A 17,429-nucleotide genomic window follows, 5' to 3' on the forward strand; every position below is an offset into this window, starting at 1 on the left:
GCGGATGATGTGGTTCTGTTGGCTTCATCAGGTGAGGGCCTCCAGCTCGCACTGGAGCGGTTCGCAGCCGAGTGTGAAGCAGCGGGAATGAGGATCAGCACCTCCAAATCTGAGGCCATGGTTCTCAGCCGGAAAAGGGTGGAGTGCCCACTCCGGGTCGGGGATGAGTTCCTGCCCCAAGTGGAGGAGTTCAAGTATCTCGGGGTCTTGTTCGCGAGTGATGGGAGAAGGGAGCCGGAGATCGACAGACGGATTGGTGCTGCGGCTGCAGTGATGCGGACGCTGCACCGGTCCGTCGTGGTGAAGAGGGAGCTGAGTGTAAAAGCGAAGCTCTCAATTTACCGGTCGATCTACGTCCCTACCCTCACCTATGGCCACGAGCTGTGGGTAGTGACCGAAAGAACGAGATCGCGGATACAAGCGGCAGAAATGAGCTTCCTCCGAAGGGTGGCTGGCCTCTCCCTTAGAGATAGGGTGAGAAGGGAGGGGCTCAGAGTAGAGCCGCTGCTCCTCCACATCGAAAGGAGCCAGTTGAGGTGGTTCGGGCATCTGACAAGGATGCCTCCTGGGCGCCTCCTGGGTGAGGTGTTCCGGGCATGTCCCACCGGGAGGAGGCCCCGGGGCAGACCCAGGACACGCTGGAGAGATTATATCTCTCGGCTGGCCTGGGAACGCCTTGGTGTTCCCCCGATAAGCTGGAAGAGGTGGCTGGGGAGAGGGAGGTCTGGGCTTCTCTGCTTAGGCTGCTGCCCCCGCGACCCGGCCTCGGATAAAGCGGATGAAGATGGATGGATGGATGGATGAAAACGTTTGTTGTAAGATTCAGATAATTATTTAATAAAAGCGAGACATTTTAAATGAGAATAAGAAAGAAAAGTATTTCTTTGTGCCCCCCTTTCCCTGTTAATGGAGGGGGAGAGAATGAGAGGAGAAGAGGCAGCTGTGCAGCAAAGACACAGAATAAATCCAGCTTTGTGTCTTTTTCATTGTAGCTGAAATACGGGACAAACTGTGTTCCTTTTCACCTCAATACGAAACGCGCAATATTTTCTCTGAATACGAGAAGATTCCGTTTTTTACGGGACGGTTAGAAACTCTAATAACTAACCTTATAAATAAAATAATAAAATATAAATAAGATAAAAACAAGTTCAAGATCAATAAAATCATAGCACGCGCCCAGCAGTATAGAAACGAGTTATTGTAACTGACTATAAAAAGTCAGCATAACGAAAATAAACTCCACCTAAACTTGGTTTATATCTGACCCAGATAGACTGCAGGTCATAACTTCTTACCTGAAGTTCAGTTCACCACCCCGGGTCTCTGCTCCTCCTGCCTTTCCGTCATCCACCTGCCAGCGTGTTGCATCTGCTGGCCTCCACCACTTGCTAATGTTACTGAATCTGTGGAAGCTCCGCAATAGCCACCACCAAACAATTGAGTTATTTTTACACATCTCCCAGCATCTGGCCAATCCACCACCTTTCAGTGTTTATACCGTTACGGGGGGGGAGAAAAAAAAAACCATCAGCCCATAAAAACGAAAAATCACCATCCCGGTATGCCCGATGGCCAGTCCAGCTATGGCCCCACTTGTCCTCTGGATACAGTGGTGCGGGCTCCGTAAACAAACGTGGTCTAGCCAAAGCACAAGCAACACAATCAGATACTTGTTGTTCTTTAGCATTTTAAGCCACCCAATCCTAACCTGGGAGTTAAAATGAAGGCAGATGATAAAGTTTAAAGCCAGGTCCGAGCTGTTGTAAAATCTGTCTTTTTTCATTTGAGACAACTGGCAAAAATAAAGCCCATCTTATCAAAGCAGCTTTTTGAGACAGTAATCCATATCATTGTTACATCTAAGATAAGAGATGAGATGAGATATACCTTTATTAGTCCCACATGTGGGAATTTTCTAGACTTGATTATGGTAACGCACTTCATAGTGGGGTTAGTGATGCATCTATTAGGCGTCTGCAGGTTATGAAAAATGCTGCAGCGCGTCTTTTAACTGGAACAAAAAGGTCTGAGCACATTACCCCCCTTTTAATTTCACTCACTGGCTACCTGTACATTTTAGGGTCCTTAAAGTTCTCTTATTTGTTTTTAAATCTCTTATAGCCTGCCCCCACCTCTCTGAGATGCAACAGCCATATACACCTTCCCACTCCCTTAGTAAACATTAATTTGCTTTGGCTGTAGCAGTTCCAAAGTTGTGGAACGATCTGCCCTTGCACATTAGGCAGGCTTCCTCTCTTTCTGAGTTTTAAACTCTTCTTAAAACACATTTTTTTTGCTGGCATGTACAGCATTTTGTGAACCCTGGTTTTATTTTAAAGTGCTTTATAAATAAAGATGGTATCATATGGTATTGTAAAGTTAAATTAACACCTATAATTCACAGTTAAATAACAGTGGCCATTATGAAGTGTTACCCACTCAGTTCCTTTCTGTTACTGAATGAACTCACACTTGTCACCATCAGCCTTTGCTGTGTCTGATTTGAGTATACTCCCTCTGGTGGGCTGTACAGGTATTACAGGTGAATGGCAGTAGATTTTTGTTGTTGTTTTTGTTGTTTTCTTCAGTTTTGTAACTAGAATTTAAATCTGTCCTATAATATTTATGATTAAAAGTTACATTTAAAGAAGTGAAAATAAAGATCAATCCCAGCTGTGCTTAGATGCACTACGTTTTTTAATTGGTGGGAAAATAGTTAAGAGAGTGGGAATCAACAGATCTAAAACTGGAAAGATTTAATTTTAGTGATTCGTGTTGAAATAGTGTCATGATTAAAGTTATGCATAACAGATTAAAATCACAGATTTAAAGCAGGAAGTATTAAATGTGCAAATAGGTTATGAAGGTTTTTACTTTAATGAATGCTTCTTTCATTCAAACAGTTTCTTCTTTACTGGCGGAAGCTTTTGTGAACACTCCTCTTCCTCCTGCTTTAAAAAAATCGTTTCCTCTTCCTGAATGAGAGCAATCCAGAGATGTGCTGTGTGACATGGAGAGCAGCCAGAAAACACCTTTGGCTTGTTGGCAGGATTATTTAATCTCTTAGTCGGTTCAGGTTGAAGATTAACTTTTTAGATGTTTTCTCTATGTATAGCAACATGAAGATTTTGGATTTGTTTGTGATCCTCCTGTACGGTAAGAAAAGCTTCCTTTAGACTTATGAGACACACACACATATTTACACAAGCACACAGTCAGACAGGTTTGTGCATGTTGATCTGGAAGATAAGTTCTCAAATACTGCAGGCTATTCTCGCATAGTTAAAGCCAAATGAGCGAATTGTTTTTTGTTTTAGGACCAAGTGTATGTTTGCACCAGACTTTTACCATAAGAAGTATGTAAATGGGACAAAACTGAAATCTAGCCCTCTCATTTTTAAAAAACAATGACGGGACTCAAACACAAACACACTGAAACTGAGTAAAATCTAAAGTCCAGCTGTAATCCAGGCCAGAGTTATGAACAGTAAGACAGTCAGTGGGTAAAATATCACAGGCAAGGGGGAGAGATGACATGCAAATTAAAAAAACAGCAAAGGTACACAGACACACACACAGACACACGCGGTATTATTATAGACAGAACCCTCTCTTGTAAACTTGAACACCTGTAAGCCATCCGGCATTTTAAACACTACATTTAATCTAAAAAAAACCACCTTTAAAGAGACCTCGGACTTTCATTACCATGGAGACTTTTCGTTACATCACACACACAGAAGACACAAACGGTTTCACTGTTTCGCTGTTCAGGCAGCCGTTATATATTTGAATACAGGTGTTATACATGGTTCATCAGGGACCAAGCACACAAATTCATTGTAAAAGGACTGGTAGAGAGAACGTGTAGAAGCAGCATCGCTGCCATTCAGACTTTCATCCATTAAAATGAATGTTCTCAGTCACCAAACGTCTTGGAAATAGTCTTTGAGCATGAAGAATCCACATCTGACACTGGTGGGCAGATAAACTGAATCCATTGATAGAGCCATCCTTGGATGTGTATCTGAGGCAAATGATCAGGTGGAGCAGGTGGTGGTCAACCTCCTGAGCAAACCACACCCCATCCAAAGTTTGGGCATGGAGGTGGTCACCACGTACAAGCTACTGAGTCTTCACCTTAACAATAACCTGGACTGTTCAGAAAACACTCAGACTCGGCAGGGAGAGGGACAGGTAATAGCTAAATAGCCTGGTGAAGAGGGCCAGCTCTGTCCTGGACAGTCCCCTAGACCCCATAGAGGAGGTGGGTGGGCTATTATGCACAACATCTCTCATCCCTGCATGAGACTGTGGATGGAGACTGTGGATGGAGCGCTATCACATGTCCTTCATCCCGACAGAAGCCAGGCTGTAACAATATACACAGGATAAACACTGTTTATAAATATGTGTGTATAACTATCACTGCCTGCACTTTATGTGCACATACAGGGAGTGCAGAATTATTAGGCAAGTTGTATTTTTGAGGAATAATTTTATCATTGAACAACAACCATGTTCTCAATGAACCCAAAAAACTCATTAATATCAAAGCTGAATGTTTTTGGAAGTAGTTTTTAGTTTGTTTTTAGTTTTAGCTATTTTAGGGGGATATCTGTGTGTGCAGGTGACTATTACTGTGCATAATTATTAGGCAACGTAACAAGAAACAAATATATACCCATTTCAATTATTTATTTTTACCAGTGAAACCAATATAACATCTCCACATTCACAAATATACATTTCTGACATTCAAAAACAAAACAAAAACAAATCAGCGACCAATATAGCCACCTTTCTTTGCAAGGACACTCAAAAGCCTGCCATCCATGGATTCTGTCAGTGTTTTGATCTGTTCACCATCAACATTGCATGCAGCAGCAACCACAGCCTCCCAGACACTGTTCAGAGAGGTGTACTGTTTTCCCTCCTTGTAAATCTCACATTTGATGATGGACCACAGGTTCTCAATGGGGTTCAGATCAGGTGAACAAGGAGGCCATGTCATTAGTTTTTCTTCTTTTATACCCTTTCTTGCCAGCCATGCTGTGGAGTACTTGGACGCGTGTGATGGAGCATTGTCCTGCATGAAAATCATGTTTTTCTTGAAGGATGCAGACTTCTTCCTGTACCACTGCTTGAAGAAGGTGTCTTCCAGAAACTGGCAGTAGGACTGGGAGTTGAGCTTGACTCCATCCTCAACCCGAAAAGGCCCCACAAGCTCATCTTTGATGATACCAGCCCAAACCAGTACTCCACCTCCACCTTGCTGGCATCTGAGTCGGACTGGCGCTCTCTGCCCTTTACCAATCCAGCCACGGGCCCATCCATCTGGCCCATCAAGACTCACTGTCGTTTCATCAGTCCACAAAACCTTAGAAAAATCAGTCTTGAGATATTTCTTGGCCCAGTCTTGACGTTTCAGCTTGTGTGTCTTGTTCAGTGGTGGTCGTCTTTCAGCCTTTCTTACCTTGGCCATGTCTCTGAGTATTGCACACCTTGTGCTTTTGGGCACTCCAGTGATGTTGCAGCTCTGAAATATGGCCAAACTGGTGGCAAGTGGCATCTTGGCAGCTGCACGCTTGACTTTTCTCAGTTCATGGGCAGTTATTTTGCGCCTTGGTTTTTCCACACGCTTCTTGCGACCCTGTTGACTATTTTGAATGAAACGCTTGATTGTTCGATGATCACGCTGCAGAAGCGTTTGCAATTTTAAGACTGCTGCATCCCTCTGCAAGATATCTCACTATTTTTGACTTTTCTGAGCCTGTCAAGTCCTTCTTTTGACCCATTTTGCCAAAGGAAAGGAAGTTGCCTAATAATTATGCACACCTGATATAGGGTGTTGATGTCATTAGACCACACCCCTTCTCATTACAGAGATGCACATCACCTAATATGCTTAATTGGTAGTAGGCTTTCGAGCCTATACAGCTTGGAGTAAGACAACATGCATGAAGAGGATGATGTGGACAAAATACTCATTTGCCTAATAATTCTGCACTCCCTGTAGAAACCATTTGCACAGAATCTTTTTATTATTTATTTTGTCTATTTTTATGGGTTTCTAATACATTTTGAATTCACATGTTCTTCCTGCCAATTGCAATGAATTGCTCCAGTGTGGGATTATTAAGGTCTTTGTCTTTGTCTGTGTCCTCAGTTTCCCAGTGTGCATCAGGTGTGGAGGTAGTAGAGGAGGCGGAGTTTGTTCTCCTGCCCTGTGAGTTTCCCACTTTTGAAGATAAAGAATCCACAGCTGTGTGGAGTCGCTATGACCTCAATCCCTCCACAGTTCACCTGCGTCGACGAGAAGGCGATGACCTTCAGAACCAAAATGAGCAGTTCAGCGGCCGAACGTCCATGAATCCCGACGCTCTGGAAACTGGAGACCTCACTCTCACTCTGAAAAAGCTTCAGCTGTCTGACAGCGGCAGCTACACCTGCACCGTCCGCAAGCTTGGAGTAGAACTCGGTCAGTCAACAGTGGAACTGCAGGTTCAGAGGGTCAAAGGTGGAGGTCAGTGCAAAGAGATTCAAAATCACATGTCACAGAGTGTTAATCATTTAATGTTAACATCATGTAATTTTCATGTTTTCATTGTGTTATAAGTTCCCATCAGTGTCACAGTTGCTCTGGTTGTCCTGGCTGTAGTTGCAGCTGTCATCATCTCTGTCATCGTGGGTGCTGGAGTTTACTTCAGACAGTATTTTAAGGAAGGTATGTTGTGTGTGTGTGATGTGTTTCCAATGTGAATAATCTGAATCGTCCCTAAACCTCAGTTTTATTCAGTTTAGGAGCCCTCATCGTTTCATGTCTTAAGAACTACTCCAGCTCTAAACAGGCTAAACAGGCTCCTCTCTCTCATTTAGGAGCCTCCCTGAGGACAAATGGCAGCTATTTGTTAAGAATACTTATTGAATTACTCTTTGCTCCCCTCATGTATTTTACATGTCAAACATGGGGGCTTTGACAGACTGCGTGCACAAATCATTATTTGTTTTTCTTACTTCACAGTCCCACAGGTGGATGTGGATTCAGGGGTGGAGTCTGTTCAGCTGCCCTTTATAACCACAGTTCACCGACGTGAAGATGTAACTGTAGAGTGGACTGACAGCTCCGACAGGACAGTGCACGTGTATAAAAACGGTTCTGACCACCTTGAAAAACAGCACTGGTTTTACAGAAATCGAACAATGATGAGGAAAAGCCTGCTGATAGCTGTGGACCTCAGCCTGACTCTGAAATACCCGACAAACAGAGACACACTCACCTACACCTGCACCGTCTATGACAGGGAGGGGAACATCCTAAAGAAGAAACAAGTGAAGCTCTATGTCAGAGGTGAGTGCTGTAGATAGAAGATGAAGATGTTGAGTCATGAATTAAAGAGCTTGGTGACCACATTGATACTCAGTCCCTGAGGTGAACAGGACTTGATGAGTACAGAAAGATCTTCTATTTTAGGTTTTTCAACTATTACTTTTTTATCAGCTCAAACTAAAGATGTAACACAAGTCCAAGAAATTGAGGAGTTTAAGAGAAATTTTAAAAGACATTTTTTACATAGTTCCCTATCCTTTTTTACATGAGAGGCTCAAAGTAATTTTACAATTAAAATAATTTTGAATGAAAATATTAAAATAATAATGTTTTTGAGTCAATATCAGCCTGAAATCAAGCACCAGGATTTTGAGGGTCAGATTCTTTTCTTAAGGAAACTCGCTCTCACATGAGCTTCTTCTATTTCCCCCCTGTTAAAATGCTGCACGTTTTGTCTGGGCCTGCATAGCCCAGAATAACAGCTTATTTACCAACAGTTCATACTAATCTACATGTAGATAGGAAATATTAAGTAGGCAAGCTCCCATGACAGTCTATTAACATTTCCAGTTTGGGGATGTAGGAAGTGAAGATAAAGACAGATGGCACCTCTTTCTACAAAGTTGAGGTTTGGTTTTTTGGTTCACAGTTTAGAGAGCCTGACCTGGACTGTGTGAAAATAAACAAAATGATAAGTTTCTTCCCATAATTGATTTAGGAGACCAAATATAACACAGTCTCTGAAGCAACAGGACAAATCTCAGACTGCAGCCAGTCAAACATGTTTTCAGTGCTGATGATGCTGTTTTCAGCTCATTTTGGTATTTTTTTCTCCTTTCAGTCCCCCTGGTGGAGGTGGAGGAGGGGGTCGAGTCTGTACAGCTGCCCTGCAAAACCAAACTTCACCTGCCTAAAGACAGTAAAGTGGAGTGGACCTGCATTTACATTCGGACCACAAAGGTCCATGTGTATGAGAACGGGTCTGACCAGCTTGAAGAGCAAGACCACTTTTACAGAGACCGAACGAAGATGAATGAAGACCTGCTGAAAACTGGAGACCTCAGTCTGACCCTGAAGTATCCCACAGACAGAGACAACGAAGTCTACACCTGCACCGTCTACAGCAGGGAGGGAAACATCCTGCTGAAGAGAGAAGTGAGGCTTCGAGTCAAAGGTCAGAATTGAATTTAAGTCAGTTATTTATACAGCACCAAATCACAACAACAATTGCATCAAGGCACTTTATATTATAAGGTAGCCTCTTCAATAATACAGAGAAAACAGAGAAAAACCCAACAATCATATGACCCCACTATGGGCAAGTGCTTTGGTGATAGTGGGAGGAAAAAATCCCTTTTAACAGGAAGAAACCTCCATCAGAACCAGGATTGATGCGGCCATTTCTGACCCATTCCAACAAAACGATGGCTGATAAACAGACATGCCGTGGTAGAGAGGCAGAGGTTATTAATGACTAATTATTACATTCAGACAGGTGTATTAACACATCATCACAATCACAATCAACACAATCATCATCTTGGCTCCTCTGATGACCTGTTTGCTGCTGCCTGCTGCTGAAAGGCAGTGGGGAGAGGGGACACTTGGGCAGTGCATTTATTGCAGCATATAATGTGTTTTCTGGATACACTGCTGTTTTTACAGTGTTCACAGATTGATGGCACCGTGTCAGAGCTGGCTATGAATTTCAGACGGATCAGGCCTTAACAAAAAGTTTTCAACAGATCTTTTCATCTTTTCTTATTACCCACAGCTACATCCACTTCTGTCGGGCCTAGGCTGCTCACTAGGGCTGGGTATCATCACTGATTTCTATAATCCATTTGATTCCAATTCACGAGGTCCCGATTGAATTCGATTTAGCCTCAGACAGTCAGAAATATTATAATTCTGATCATTTATCAGTACTGATACACATGAGACTTCATCAGAATTGTGAACATCACAGCAGATGCCTTTGTGTCAAAGTAACTGAGAATAAAACACAGAAAAACATGAAGGAGATTTTCCTGGCCTGGCTTTTTATAGCAGATAACCTCAAAAATATTCTGCAGTACATCAAAAACGAAAGAAAACCATGAATCGACATATGAACATTACCTGATGCTGCTGAAGTGAAGCAGAGCAAAGTTATAGAGGTTTGATTTAACTAAGAGTTTTATAATTTGGCATCAATTTAAAAGTTTACATTTCTTCACTATTAAACAGCAGAAAGTAGTCTTTCTTGTCCAGGTCATTTAAGGAAAAAAAGAAAAGAAAAGAAAGACAGCATCTGACAGCGCTGTAAACAACGGTAGACTGGTGGGTAATAAGCAAATGAATAATGCAGAAAACAGAGATTTGAGACGGGAAACTGTTCTTGAAGTACAGAGAGAGAGTGATTTTTATCGTGGTGGAAGCAAAACAGCAAAAGTGGAATTAATGATGACATTTATCAAATATGAATCGTAGTTTGGATCTTGTCTGTGAAGGTTTTCAGTCATCCAGGTCATCGTAGTCTAAGAAGTGAGGAAAGAAAAAACATCTGGACTTCTTTAAGTTGCTTGAAGACGTTTCATGTCTCATCCGAGAAGCTTCTTCAGTTCTAGGACCAAATTGGTCGCACTCTGGAGCCCTGAGCCTACACCTATGGCAGCATAACTAAGGGAGGATTCAGGGTCACCTGGTCCAGCCCTAACTATATGCTTTAGCAAAAAGGAAAGTTTTAAGCCTAATCTTGAAAGTAGAGATAGTGTCTGTCTCCCGAATCCAAACTGGAAGCTGGTTCCACAGAAGAGGGGCCTGAAAACTGAAGGCTCTCCCTCCCATTCTACTTTTAAATACTCTAGGAACAACAAGTAGGCCTGCAGTGTGAGAGCGAAGTGCTCAAAGGAAAATGGTGTAACATCCAATAAAGTCATTACTTGTCATCTTGTCATTATATGCTCCACTTTCTCGTAACTAGTTACCAAAATAGATCGCAATCTGTGTGTTACATGAACACACAGATTGTAGTTTTGGGTAAGTTTAAGGGTCCAAATATGTATTTCATTCAATGATATACAGATGAATTTACACTTTTTATGTAATCTTTGTTTTTCTGCATTTTTTGTTAATAAATGGTAAATGGCCTGTATTTGTATAGCGCTTTACTAGTCCCTAAGGACCCCAAAGCTCTTTACACATTCAGTCATCCACCCATTCACACACACATTCACACACTGGTGATGGCTACATTGTAGCCACAGCCACCCTGGGGCGCACTGACAGAGGCGAGGTACTAATTTGTCTCTCTTTATTAAAGTTAAACTACCATAAAAAATTAGAGACTCTTTCTTTCTGTATGAGCAAACCTACCCAAATCCTACTGAGACTAAAGTGGACTGAAGACAAAATTTCAAAACAAATGAAGAACAACCAATAAAATACATTAATTCTGAATTTAATTATTGTAGTATGTTTCATGTATCTTTAGGAAATCAACACAAGCAAAGATAAATATCATAGTTTGAGCCTAAAATTGAATATTAAGGTTCTCTTTGGAATCATTGAATAAAACTGCTGCTGTGTCATGTTGTCTTTGTTGTCCTCTCAGTCTGTCAGGTGGAGGTGGAGGAGGGGGCGGAGTCTGTCCAGCTGCCCTTCAAAACCACAGAAAACCTGCCTGAAGATGCTGAAGTGGAGTGGTGGCGCTATGAACCCGAACCACCAAAGACGGTTCACAAATATCAGACCGGCTTTGACCAGCCTGATGCACGAGACCAGTCTTACAGAGAGCGAAACGAAATGAGAGACGACTCACTTAAAAATGGAGACCTCAGTCTGACCCTAAATTACCCCACAGACAGAGACAGTGGAAAGTACATCTGCAGAGTTGAGAGCAAAAGGATCAAGAGAAAGAAAACAGTTCTGCTGAGAGTGATGAGTCAGTACAAATACCTATGGCAGAAATATTTGTTACAGTGTATTTGTTAAAAAAATAACAATAACGATAATTAAATATAAATCTCAGACTGCAGCATCTATAAAGAAGCTTAATAAGGTGTTTTCTAGATTCACTGCTGTCTGTACAGCTCATGTTGTGTTTGTTGTCCTCTCAGACTGTCTGCTGGAGGTGGATCCAGGGGCGGAGTCTGTCCAGCTGCCCTTCATAACCACACAAAACCTGCCTGAAGATGCTAAAGTTGTGTGGAGACGCATTGACCCTGAACCATCAGTGTTGGTTCACATGTATAAGAACGGCTCTGACCAGCATGAAGAACAGGACCAGCGTTACAGAGACCGAACGAAGATGAACAAAGACCTGCTGAAAACTGGAGACCTCAGTCTGACCCTGAAACACCCCACAGAGAGAGACAGTGGAGAATACATCTGTAATGTCTGCAGCAAAGAAAAAAGTATTTCAAGAGAGACCACAGTGCTACTAAAGGTCAAAGGTCAGTATGAAAATGTAAGTTTTCTCTTGTTGTTTGTGTGTCTCTGACTGTCTTGTGTCTCCTCTGCAGGGAGAGTTCAGGTCCAGGATCAAACAGGGGACATCAGGAACAGAAGCAGCTCCATTGATCCGACTCCTCTGATGGCTGATCAATCAGTTTGACTTCTCTGCTTAGTTTAGGATCAGCTTTTAGTTCAACCTGAGATAGAAAAAATAACAGTTTATCAAATAAGTCATTTTTATTTAACTATGCAAAACATTAAGAGCAAATATTTGTTATAATGGGTAAAGCTAGTTAAAGAAGTTGTAAATATGTTTTGATGTTTTCAAAATGGATGTCCTGGAGTTAAAATTAAAGTCCCTTTCTCATGACTACACTTTAAGGAAGGGACTGGGGCAGAGTTCCAAGATGAAAACCACTAGTCAGCAAAATGAATATGAACGCTTCTCTTAATTTTGCCAGAAACATCTTGATGATCCTCAAAACCTTTGGGGAAAAACTCTGGACTGATGAGTGTGTCTCATTACACACTGAATTTCAGGAAAGGAAGCTCATACCAACAGTAAAATATGGTGGTGATAGTCTGATAGTCTGAGGCTGTTTTGCTGCCTCGGGACCTGCAAGACTTGCCTCCCTAAATGGAACCATGAATTCGGCCCTCTTTAAAAAAAATAAATCTTGAGGAGACTATCTGGCCATCCATTCTCATCTGACCTGAAGCTGAAGCGCACTTGGTTTGTGCAGCAAGAAAATTATGCAAAACACACAAATAAGTCAAAGTTCTTACCTGAATCTGATTTATATGCTGTGACATGACCTTAAAAAGCTGGTTCAGCAATGTGGCTAAACTACAGTGAGTGGGCTGAAAATCCTCCACAGTGCTGTTAAAGATTTATTGCTGGTTGCCACAAATGCTTGGTTGCAGTTGTTGCTGCTAAGGGTGAACCAACTAGTTATTAAATTGAGGGGGCAATAACTTTTTCTCACATGTTCATCTAGGTTTGGGGGGTTTTTCCCCTTAATAATAAACACATTTATTTAGAAACTGCATTTTGTATTTACTTCTGTTCTTTGTCTAATATTGTAATTCAATTAATGATGTTTTATCACTCACCTTTGAAAGTTCAGGTCAGACGTTAACGTGTAATAATGAGAAATAACACAGAGAAAAAGAAAAGGAAGAAAAGGAACATGTGAAGAAAAGGAAGGTGCAATGACACATGGGAAATCATGATTCATGGCAACTGAAATTTATCAGTAATTGGAAGCAATCCTGACAGTTATTACAGATTAATATTAGCAGGTTCAGTCCCAACTCATGGCCTATAAAAATCTGTGTCATTACCAAAGTGTCACAAAAGAAACATCTCATGATGGGTGAAACCAGTGAGCTGTCTTAAAACCTTCACAACCTTATTGTTGCAAAACATACTGATGGTTCTAAACTACTGAAGGTTCTGGTGAGCGCTGTTGGGTTCTTAATCCAGAGGTGGAACGAAAGTCATTTCACCATATATAATAATGATCAGAAGAGTTGTTGAAGAGCCAAGGTGCTACAGAAAAACCTGCAATCAGCAGGTACAATTGTTTCAAGCAAGTAATCCACTCATCTGCCATGGCATGTAGGCATACTCACCATCCATGGTGCCATTGCTGAAGAAAAAGCATGATGAAGAGCAAGTTTGCTGAACAACATTTAGCAAAGCCAGTGAAATATAGTCTGGTCAGATGATCATATGATTGTTCGGTTTTTCTCTGTAGGGTTTACCTTACAATATAAAGCTCCTTGAGGTGACTGTTATTGTGACTGGTCGCTATATGAATAAAATTGATTTGAAATGAAAAGATGACTTGTCCATGGATATGCAGACTGGAGCATCCAGGAAATGAACCCATCAATTTTCCAACTGGGAAATGATCTGCTTTACCTCCTGAGTTGGCAGATTGGCACCCCAAGTTGCTCTCTGATGCAAAGAATGAATGTTAGCGACTCTTAGCTAGAAAGCACTAAAGCATGGACAAAGTGCTTGTCTGGTTGAATGAGGTAAGTTCTTTAAAATGACAGTTGCTGTGAGCTGATGTCCTGAAACTGTTTGTGTCCACAATGGGAAATCGCCATGGAAAAACCATGGCGATGTGTTTCAAAACTTTTGACTGGCAGCTTTCAAGACAATGTTTCATATATTTAGCTTCAGCTATGTGCTTTGATGTGTGACTTTCAGAAAAGAAGTTGGTGAAAATGTTTATGTGACTCGCTGGTCTAGGGGTATGATTCTCGCTTAGGGTGCGAGAAGTCCCGGCTTCAAATCCTGGATGACCCCACCTCACGTCTGTAGAGTTACAGGGTTTCGTTTAGGTTTCATCCAGCAAGAAACCTCTTAGAATTCTGATGTGAGTGAAGTTGGCCCCCCCACCTTCTTCAAATCCAACAAAAGTGGTATCAAACGTTTGTGCTGCAAAAATTTTCGTTTGTGCTACTGTCACGATCCTGGGTCCTTTTGACCCAGCGTTTTGTGTTTTCTACCAGTGTCATTTTGGTTCTGTTCTTCCTCCGGTTTAGTGTTGTTCTGTTCTGCCGTCTACCCCTGTGTTAAGTCCGCGTTGCTAGTCTGTGTCTTTGTGTGTATGTGTTTCCTGTTTTATTGTGACGGTCTGTGTCTTATCTCAGTGTGTTCAGTTTACTCTTCCCCTGTCTCGTCAGGTCTGATTACTCCCAGCTGTGCCCTCCTTTTGTGTCTCATTCCCTCGTTATCCTTCTGTGTATTTAAACCTCGTGTCTGCCTCTGTTAGTTGCTGTTTCGTCTGTGTTATTCCCCTCCATTTTCCTGCGTATTCTGGCCGCATTATTCTCCCTGCATCTCCGTTTCATGTTTCAAGGTTTCAGGTTTGTTTTTTGCTTAGCTTTTCCCAGTTTAGTTCATTCTTAGGTTTTGGGTTTTCGCCCACCTCTTCTCCGTTTGTGTCATCCTTTGGTTATTAAAGCTCGCTCACCACTTAAGCAGTCTGCATCTTGGGTCCTTATCTACACTCCACACGTCTGCCACATCGGACGTGACAGCACGAAACAGCCAACACATGGATCCAGCAGACTTACCCGGGGAGAGCGATCTGATGCGAGTCCAACGCCTGGTTGAGTGGATAACCCACACCTCGAATATGAGAGCTAGGATCGTGGGGATAAATGGCATTGAGGAGATCCTCAAAGGAAATCCCTATCTCCGCCAGGTCAGAGGATGTTCGGACTTATTGGCCAACTTGTATGAAGCCCGGGAGGCGGCGCGAGCTTGGGAAATATCGGGCGTCCAGCAGCGACAGCCAACAGCCACCCCGGAGCAGCCGCGTCAGCCTCACCTGCCGGATGCGAGTTTACCCGGCCTGTCGGTGCCGGCTGCGGGGAAGAAACGTCGATCGCGCCGCCGGCGCGCCACCCCACAGCCGGACATTCGGACTTCTACATCGTCGGCTGTGGTGGGTGAGGACTCTTTTTCCGTTATGGATTGTGGAACTGTTTGTTCTGGGGCAGTGTTTTGTGCTGCAGATAGCGATGTAAACAGCTTATCGCCTGCTCAGCCATTCTTAGCTCAGTTAGCTGCCCAGCTGCCACTCTCAGCTCAGTTAGCTGCTACGCAGCCGCTCTCCACTCAGTCTCCAGTGTCAGTCGCTCACTCACCGTCTACTCAGTCTCCGGTGCCACACTCTGCTCAGTCTCCGGTGCCACACTCTGCTCAGTCTCCGGTGCCACACTCTGCTCAGTCTCCGGTGCCACACTCTGCTCAGTCTCCAGAGCTCCCAGCTTCACCCTCAGTGCAGTTTCCAGAGCTCTCAGCTTCACCCTCAGTGCAGTTTCCAGTGCCCCCAGCTTCACCCTCAGTGCAGTCTCCAGTGCCCCTTTCGGCTCAGTTCCCCCCAGTGTCACCTGTAGTTCAGTCTCCAGTGCCTCCAGTGTCACCTGTAGTTCAGTCTCCAGTGCCTCCAGTGTCACCTGTAGTTCAGTCTCCAGTGCCTCCAGTGTCACCTGTAGTTCAGTCTCCAGTGCCTCCAGTGTCACCTGTAGTTCAGTCTCCAGTGCCTCCAGTGTCACCTGTAGTTCAGTCTCCAGTGCCTCCAGTGTCACCTGTAGTTCAGTCTCCAGTGTCACCTGTAGTTCAGTCTCCAGTGTCACCTGTAGTTCAGTCTCCAGTGCCTCCAGTGTCGCCTGTAGTTCAGTCTCCAGTGCCTCCAGTGTCGCCTGTAGTTCAGTCTCCAGTGCCTCCAGTGTCGCCTGTAGTTCAGTCTCCAGTGCCTCCAGTGTCGCCTGTAGTTCAGTCTCCAGTGCCTCCAGTGTCGCCTGTAGTTCAGTCTCCAGTGCCTCCAGTGTCGCCTGTAGTTCAGTCTCCAGTGCCTCCAGTGTCGCCTGTAGTTCAGTCTCCAGTGCCTCCAGTGCCGCCTGTAGTTCAGTCTCCAGTGCCTCCAGTGCCGCCTGTAGTCCAGGCCCCAGTGCCGCCTGTAGTCCAGGCCCAGTGCCGCCTGTAGTCCAGGCCCCAGTGCCGCCTGTAGTCCAGGCCCCAGTGCCGCCTGTAGTCCAGGCCCCAGTGCCGCCTGTAGTCCAGGCCCCAGTGCCGCCTGTAGTCCAGGCCCCAGTGCCGCCTGTAGTCCAGGCCCCAGTGCCGCCTGTAGTCCAGGCCCCAGTGCCGCCTGTAGTCCAGGCCCCAGTGCCGCCTGTAGTCCAGGCCCCAGTGCCTCCAGTGTCACCGTTACTTGTAGTTCAGGCCCCAGGGCCACCTGGTTCACCCGTTCACTCCACGCAGGGAGGAAGTCTTACGTCTTCTCAGTGTACTTTTCAGGGGTTAGCCGCCGTTGGTACAGTTTGCCACTCCAGGGCTCCCCCAGAGGCTAGGTGTCAGGCCCCAGCTAATTCTGGACCCCTGCAGTTTAAGCAGCCCCCTGAGTACCACCTCATGTCAGCGTTGCCTGGGCAGGGCCAGTGCTCTGGGCAGTGCCAGTTGCTTTCATGTGTGCTAGTGGCCTCCATGGCTGCTGGCTTAGTGATGGCTTCTGCTGGAGGGTCCGTGGGACCGCTCCGGCCTTCGTCTCGTGTCTCCGCTGGAGGGTCCGAGGACCGCTCCGGCCTTCGTCTCTAGTCTCCGCTGGAGGGTCCGAGGGACCGCTCCGGCCTTCGTCTCTAGTCTCCGCTGGAGGGTCCGAGGGACCGCTCCGGCCTTCGTCTCAAGTCTCCGCTGGAGGGTCCGAGGGACCGCTCCGGCCTTCGTCTCCTGTCTCCGCTGGAGGGTCCGAGGGACCGCTCCGGCCTTCGTCTCCTGTCTCCGCTGGAGGGTCCGAGGGATCCGTCCAGCCTGCTGCAGCGCCTCCGTCTCCGGCTTCCACGCCGCCGCTTGCGGCCTCTTCGTCTCCGGCTTCCACGCCGCCGCCAGCTGCAGCGCCTCCGTCTCCGGCTTCCACGCCGCCGCCAGCTGCAGCGCCTCCGCCTCCGGCTTCCACGCCGCCGCCAGCTGCAGCGCCTCCGCCTCCGGCTTCCACGCCGCCGCCAGCTGCAGCGCCTCCGTCTCCGGCTTCCACGCCGCCGCCAGCTGCAGCGCCTCCGTCTCCGGCTTCCACGCCGCCGCCAGCTGCAGCGCCTCCGTCTCCGGCTTCCACGCCGCCGCCAGCTGCAGCGCCGCCGC

The 17,429-nt window shown here is 45.1% G+C and overlaps 1 protein-coding gene across 1 annotated transcript; it reads left to right on the top strand.

Moving 5' to 3' along the window:
• Positions 1-2,993: 2,993 nt before the first annotated feature.
• On the top strand, positions 2,994-14,105 carry LOC106096631 (uncharacterized). The gene is made up of 8 exons (XM_019351634.1): positions 2,994-3,159; positions 6,173-6,529; positions 6,623-6,730; positions 7,028-7,354; positions 8,175-8,507; positions 10,929-11,258; positions 11,434-11,604; positions 14,053-14,105. The coding sequence occupies exons 1-8, from the start codon at positions 3,111-3,113 to the stop codon at positions 14,103-14,105; spliced, it is 1,728 nt and encodes a 575-aa protein (XP_019207179.1). The 5' UTR covers positions 2,994-3,110.
• The last annotated feature ends 3,324 nt before the right edge of the window (positions 14,106-17,429 follow it).

This window comes from Oreochromis niloticus, linkage group LG3 (assembly GCF_001858045.2).
Source record: "Oreochromis niloticus isolate F11D_XX linkage group LG3, O_niloticus_UMD_NMBU, whole genome shotgun sequence".
Classification (NCBI taxonomy): Eukaryota; Metazoa; Chordata; class Actinopteri; order Cichliformes; family Cichlidae; genus Oreochromis; species Oreochromis niloticus.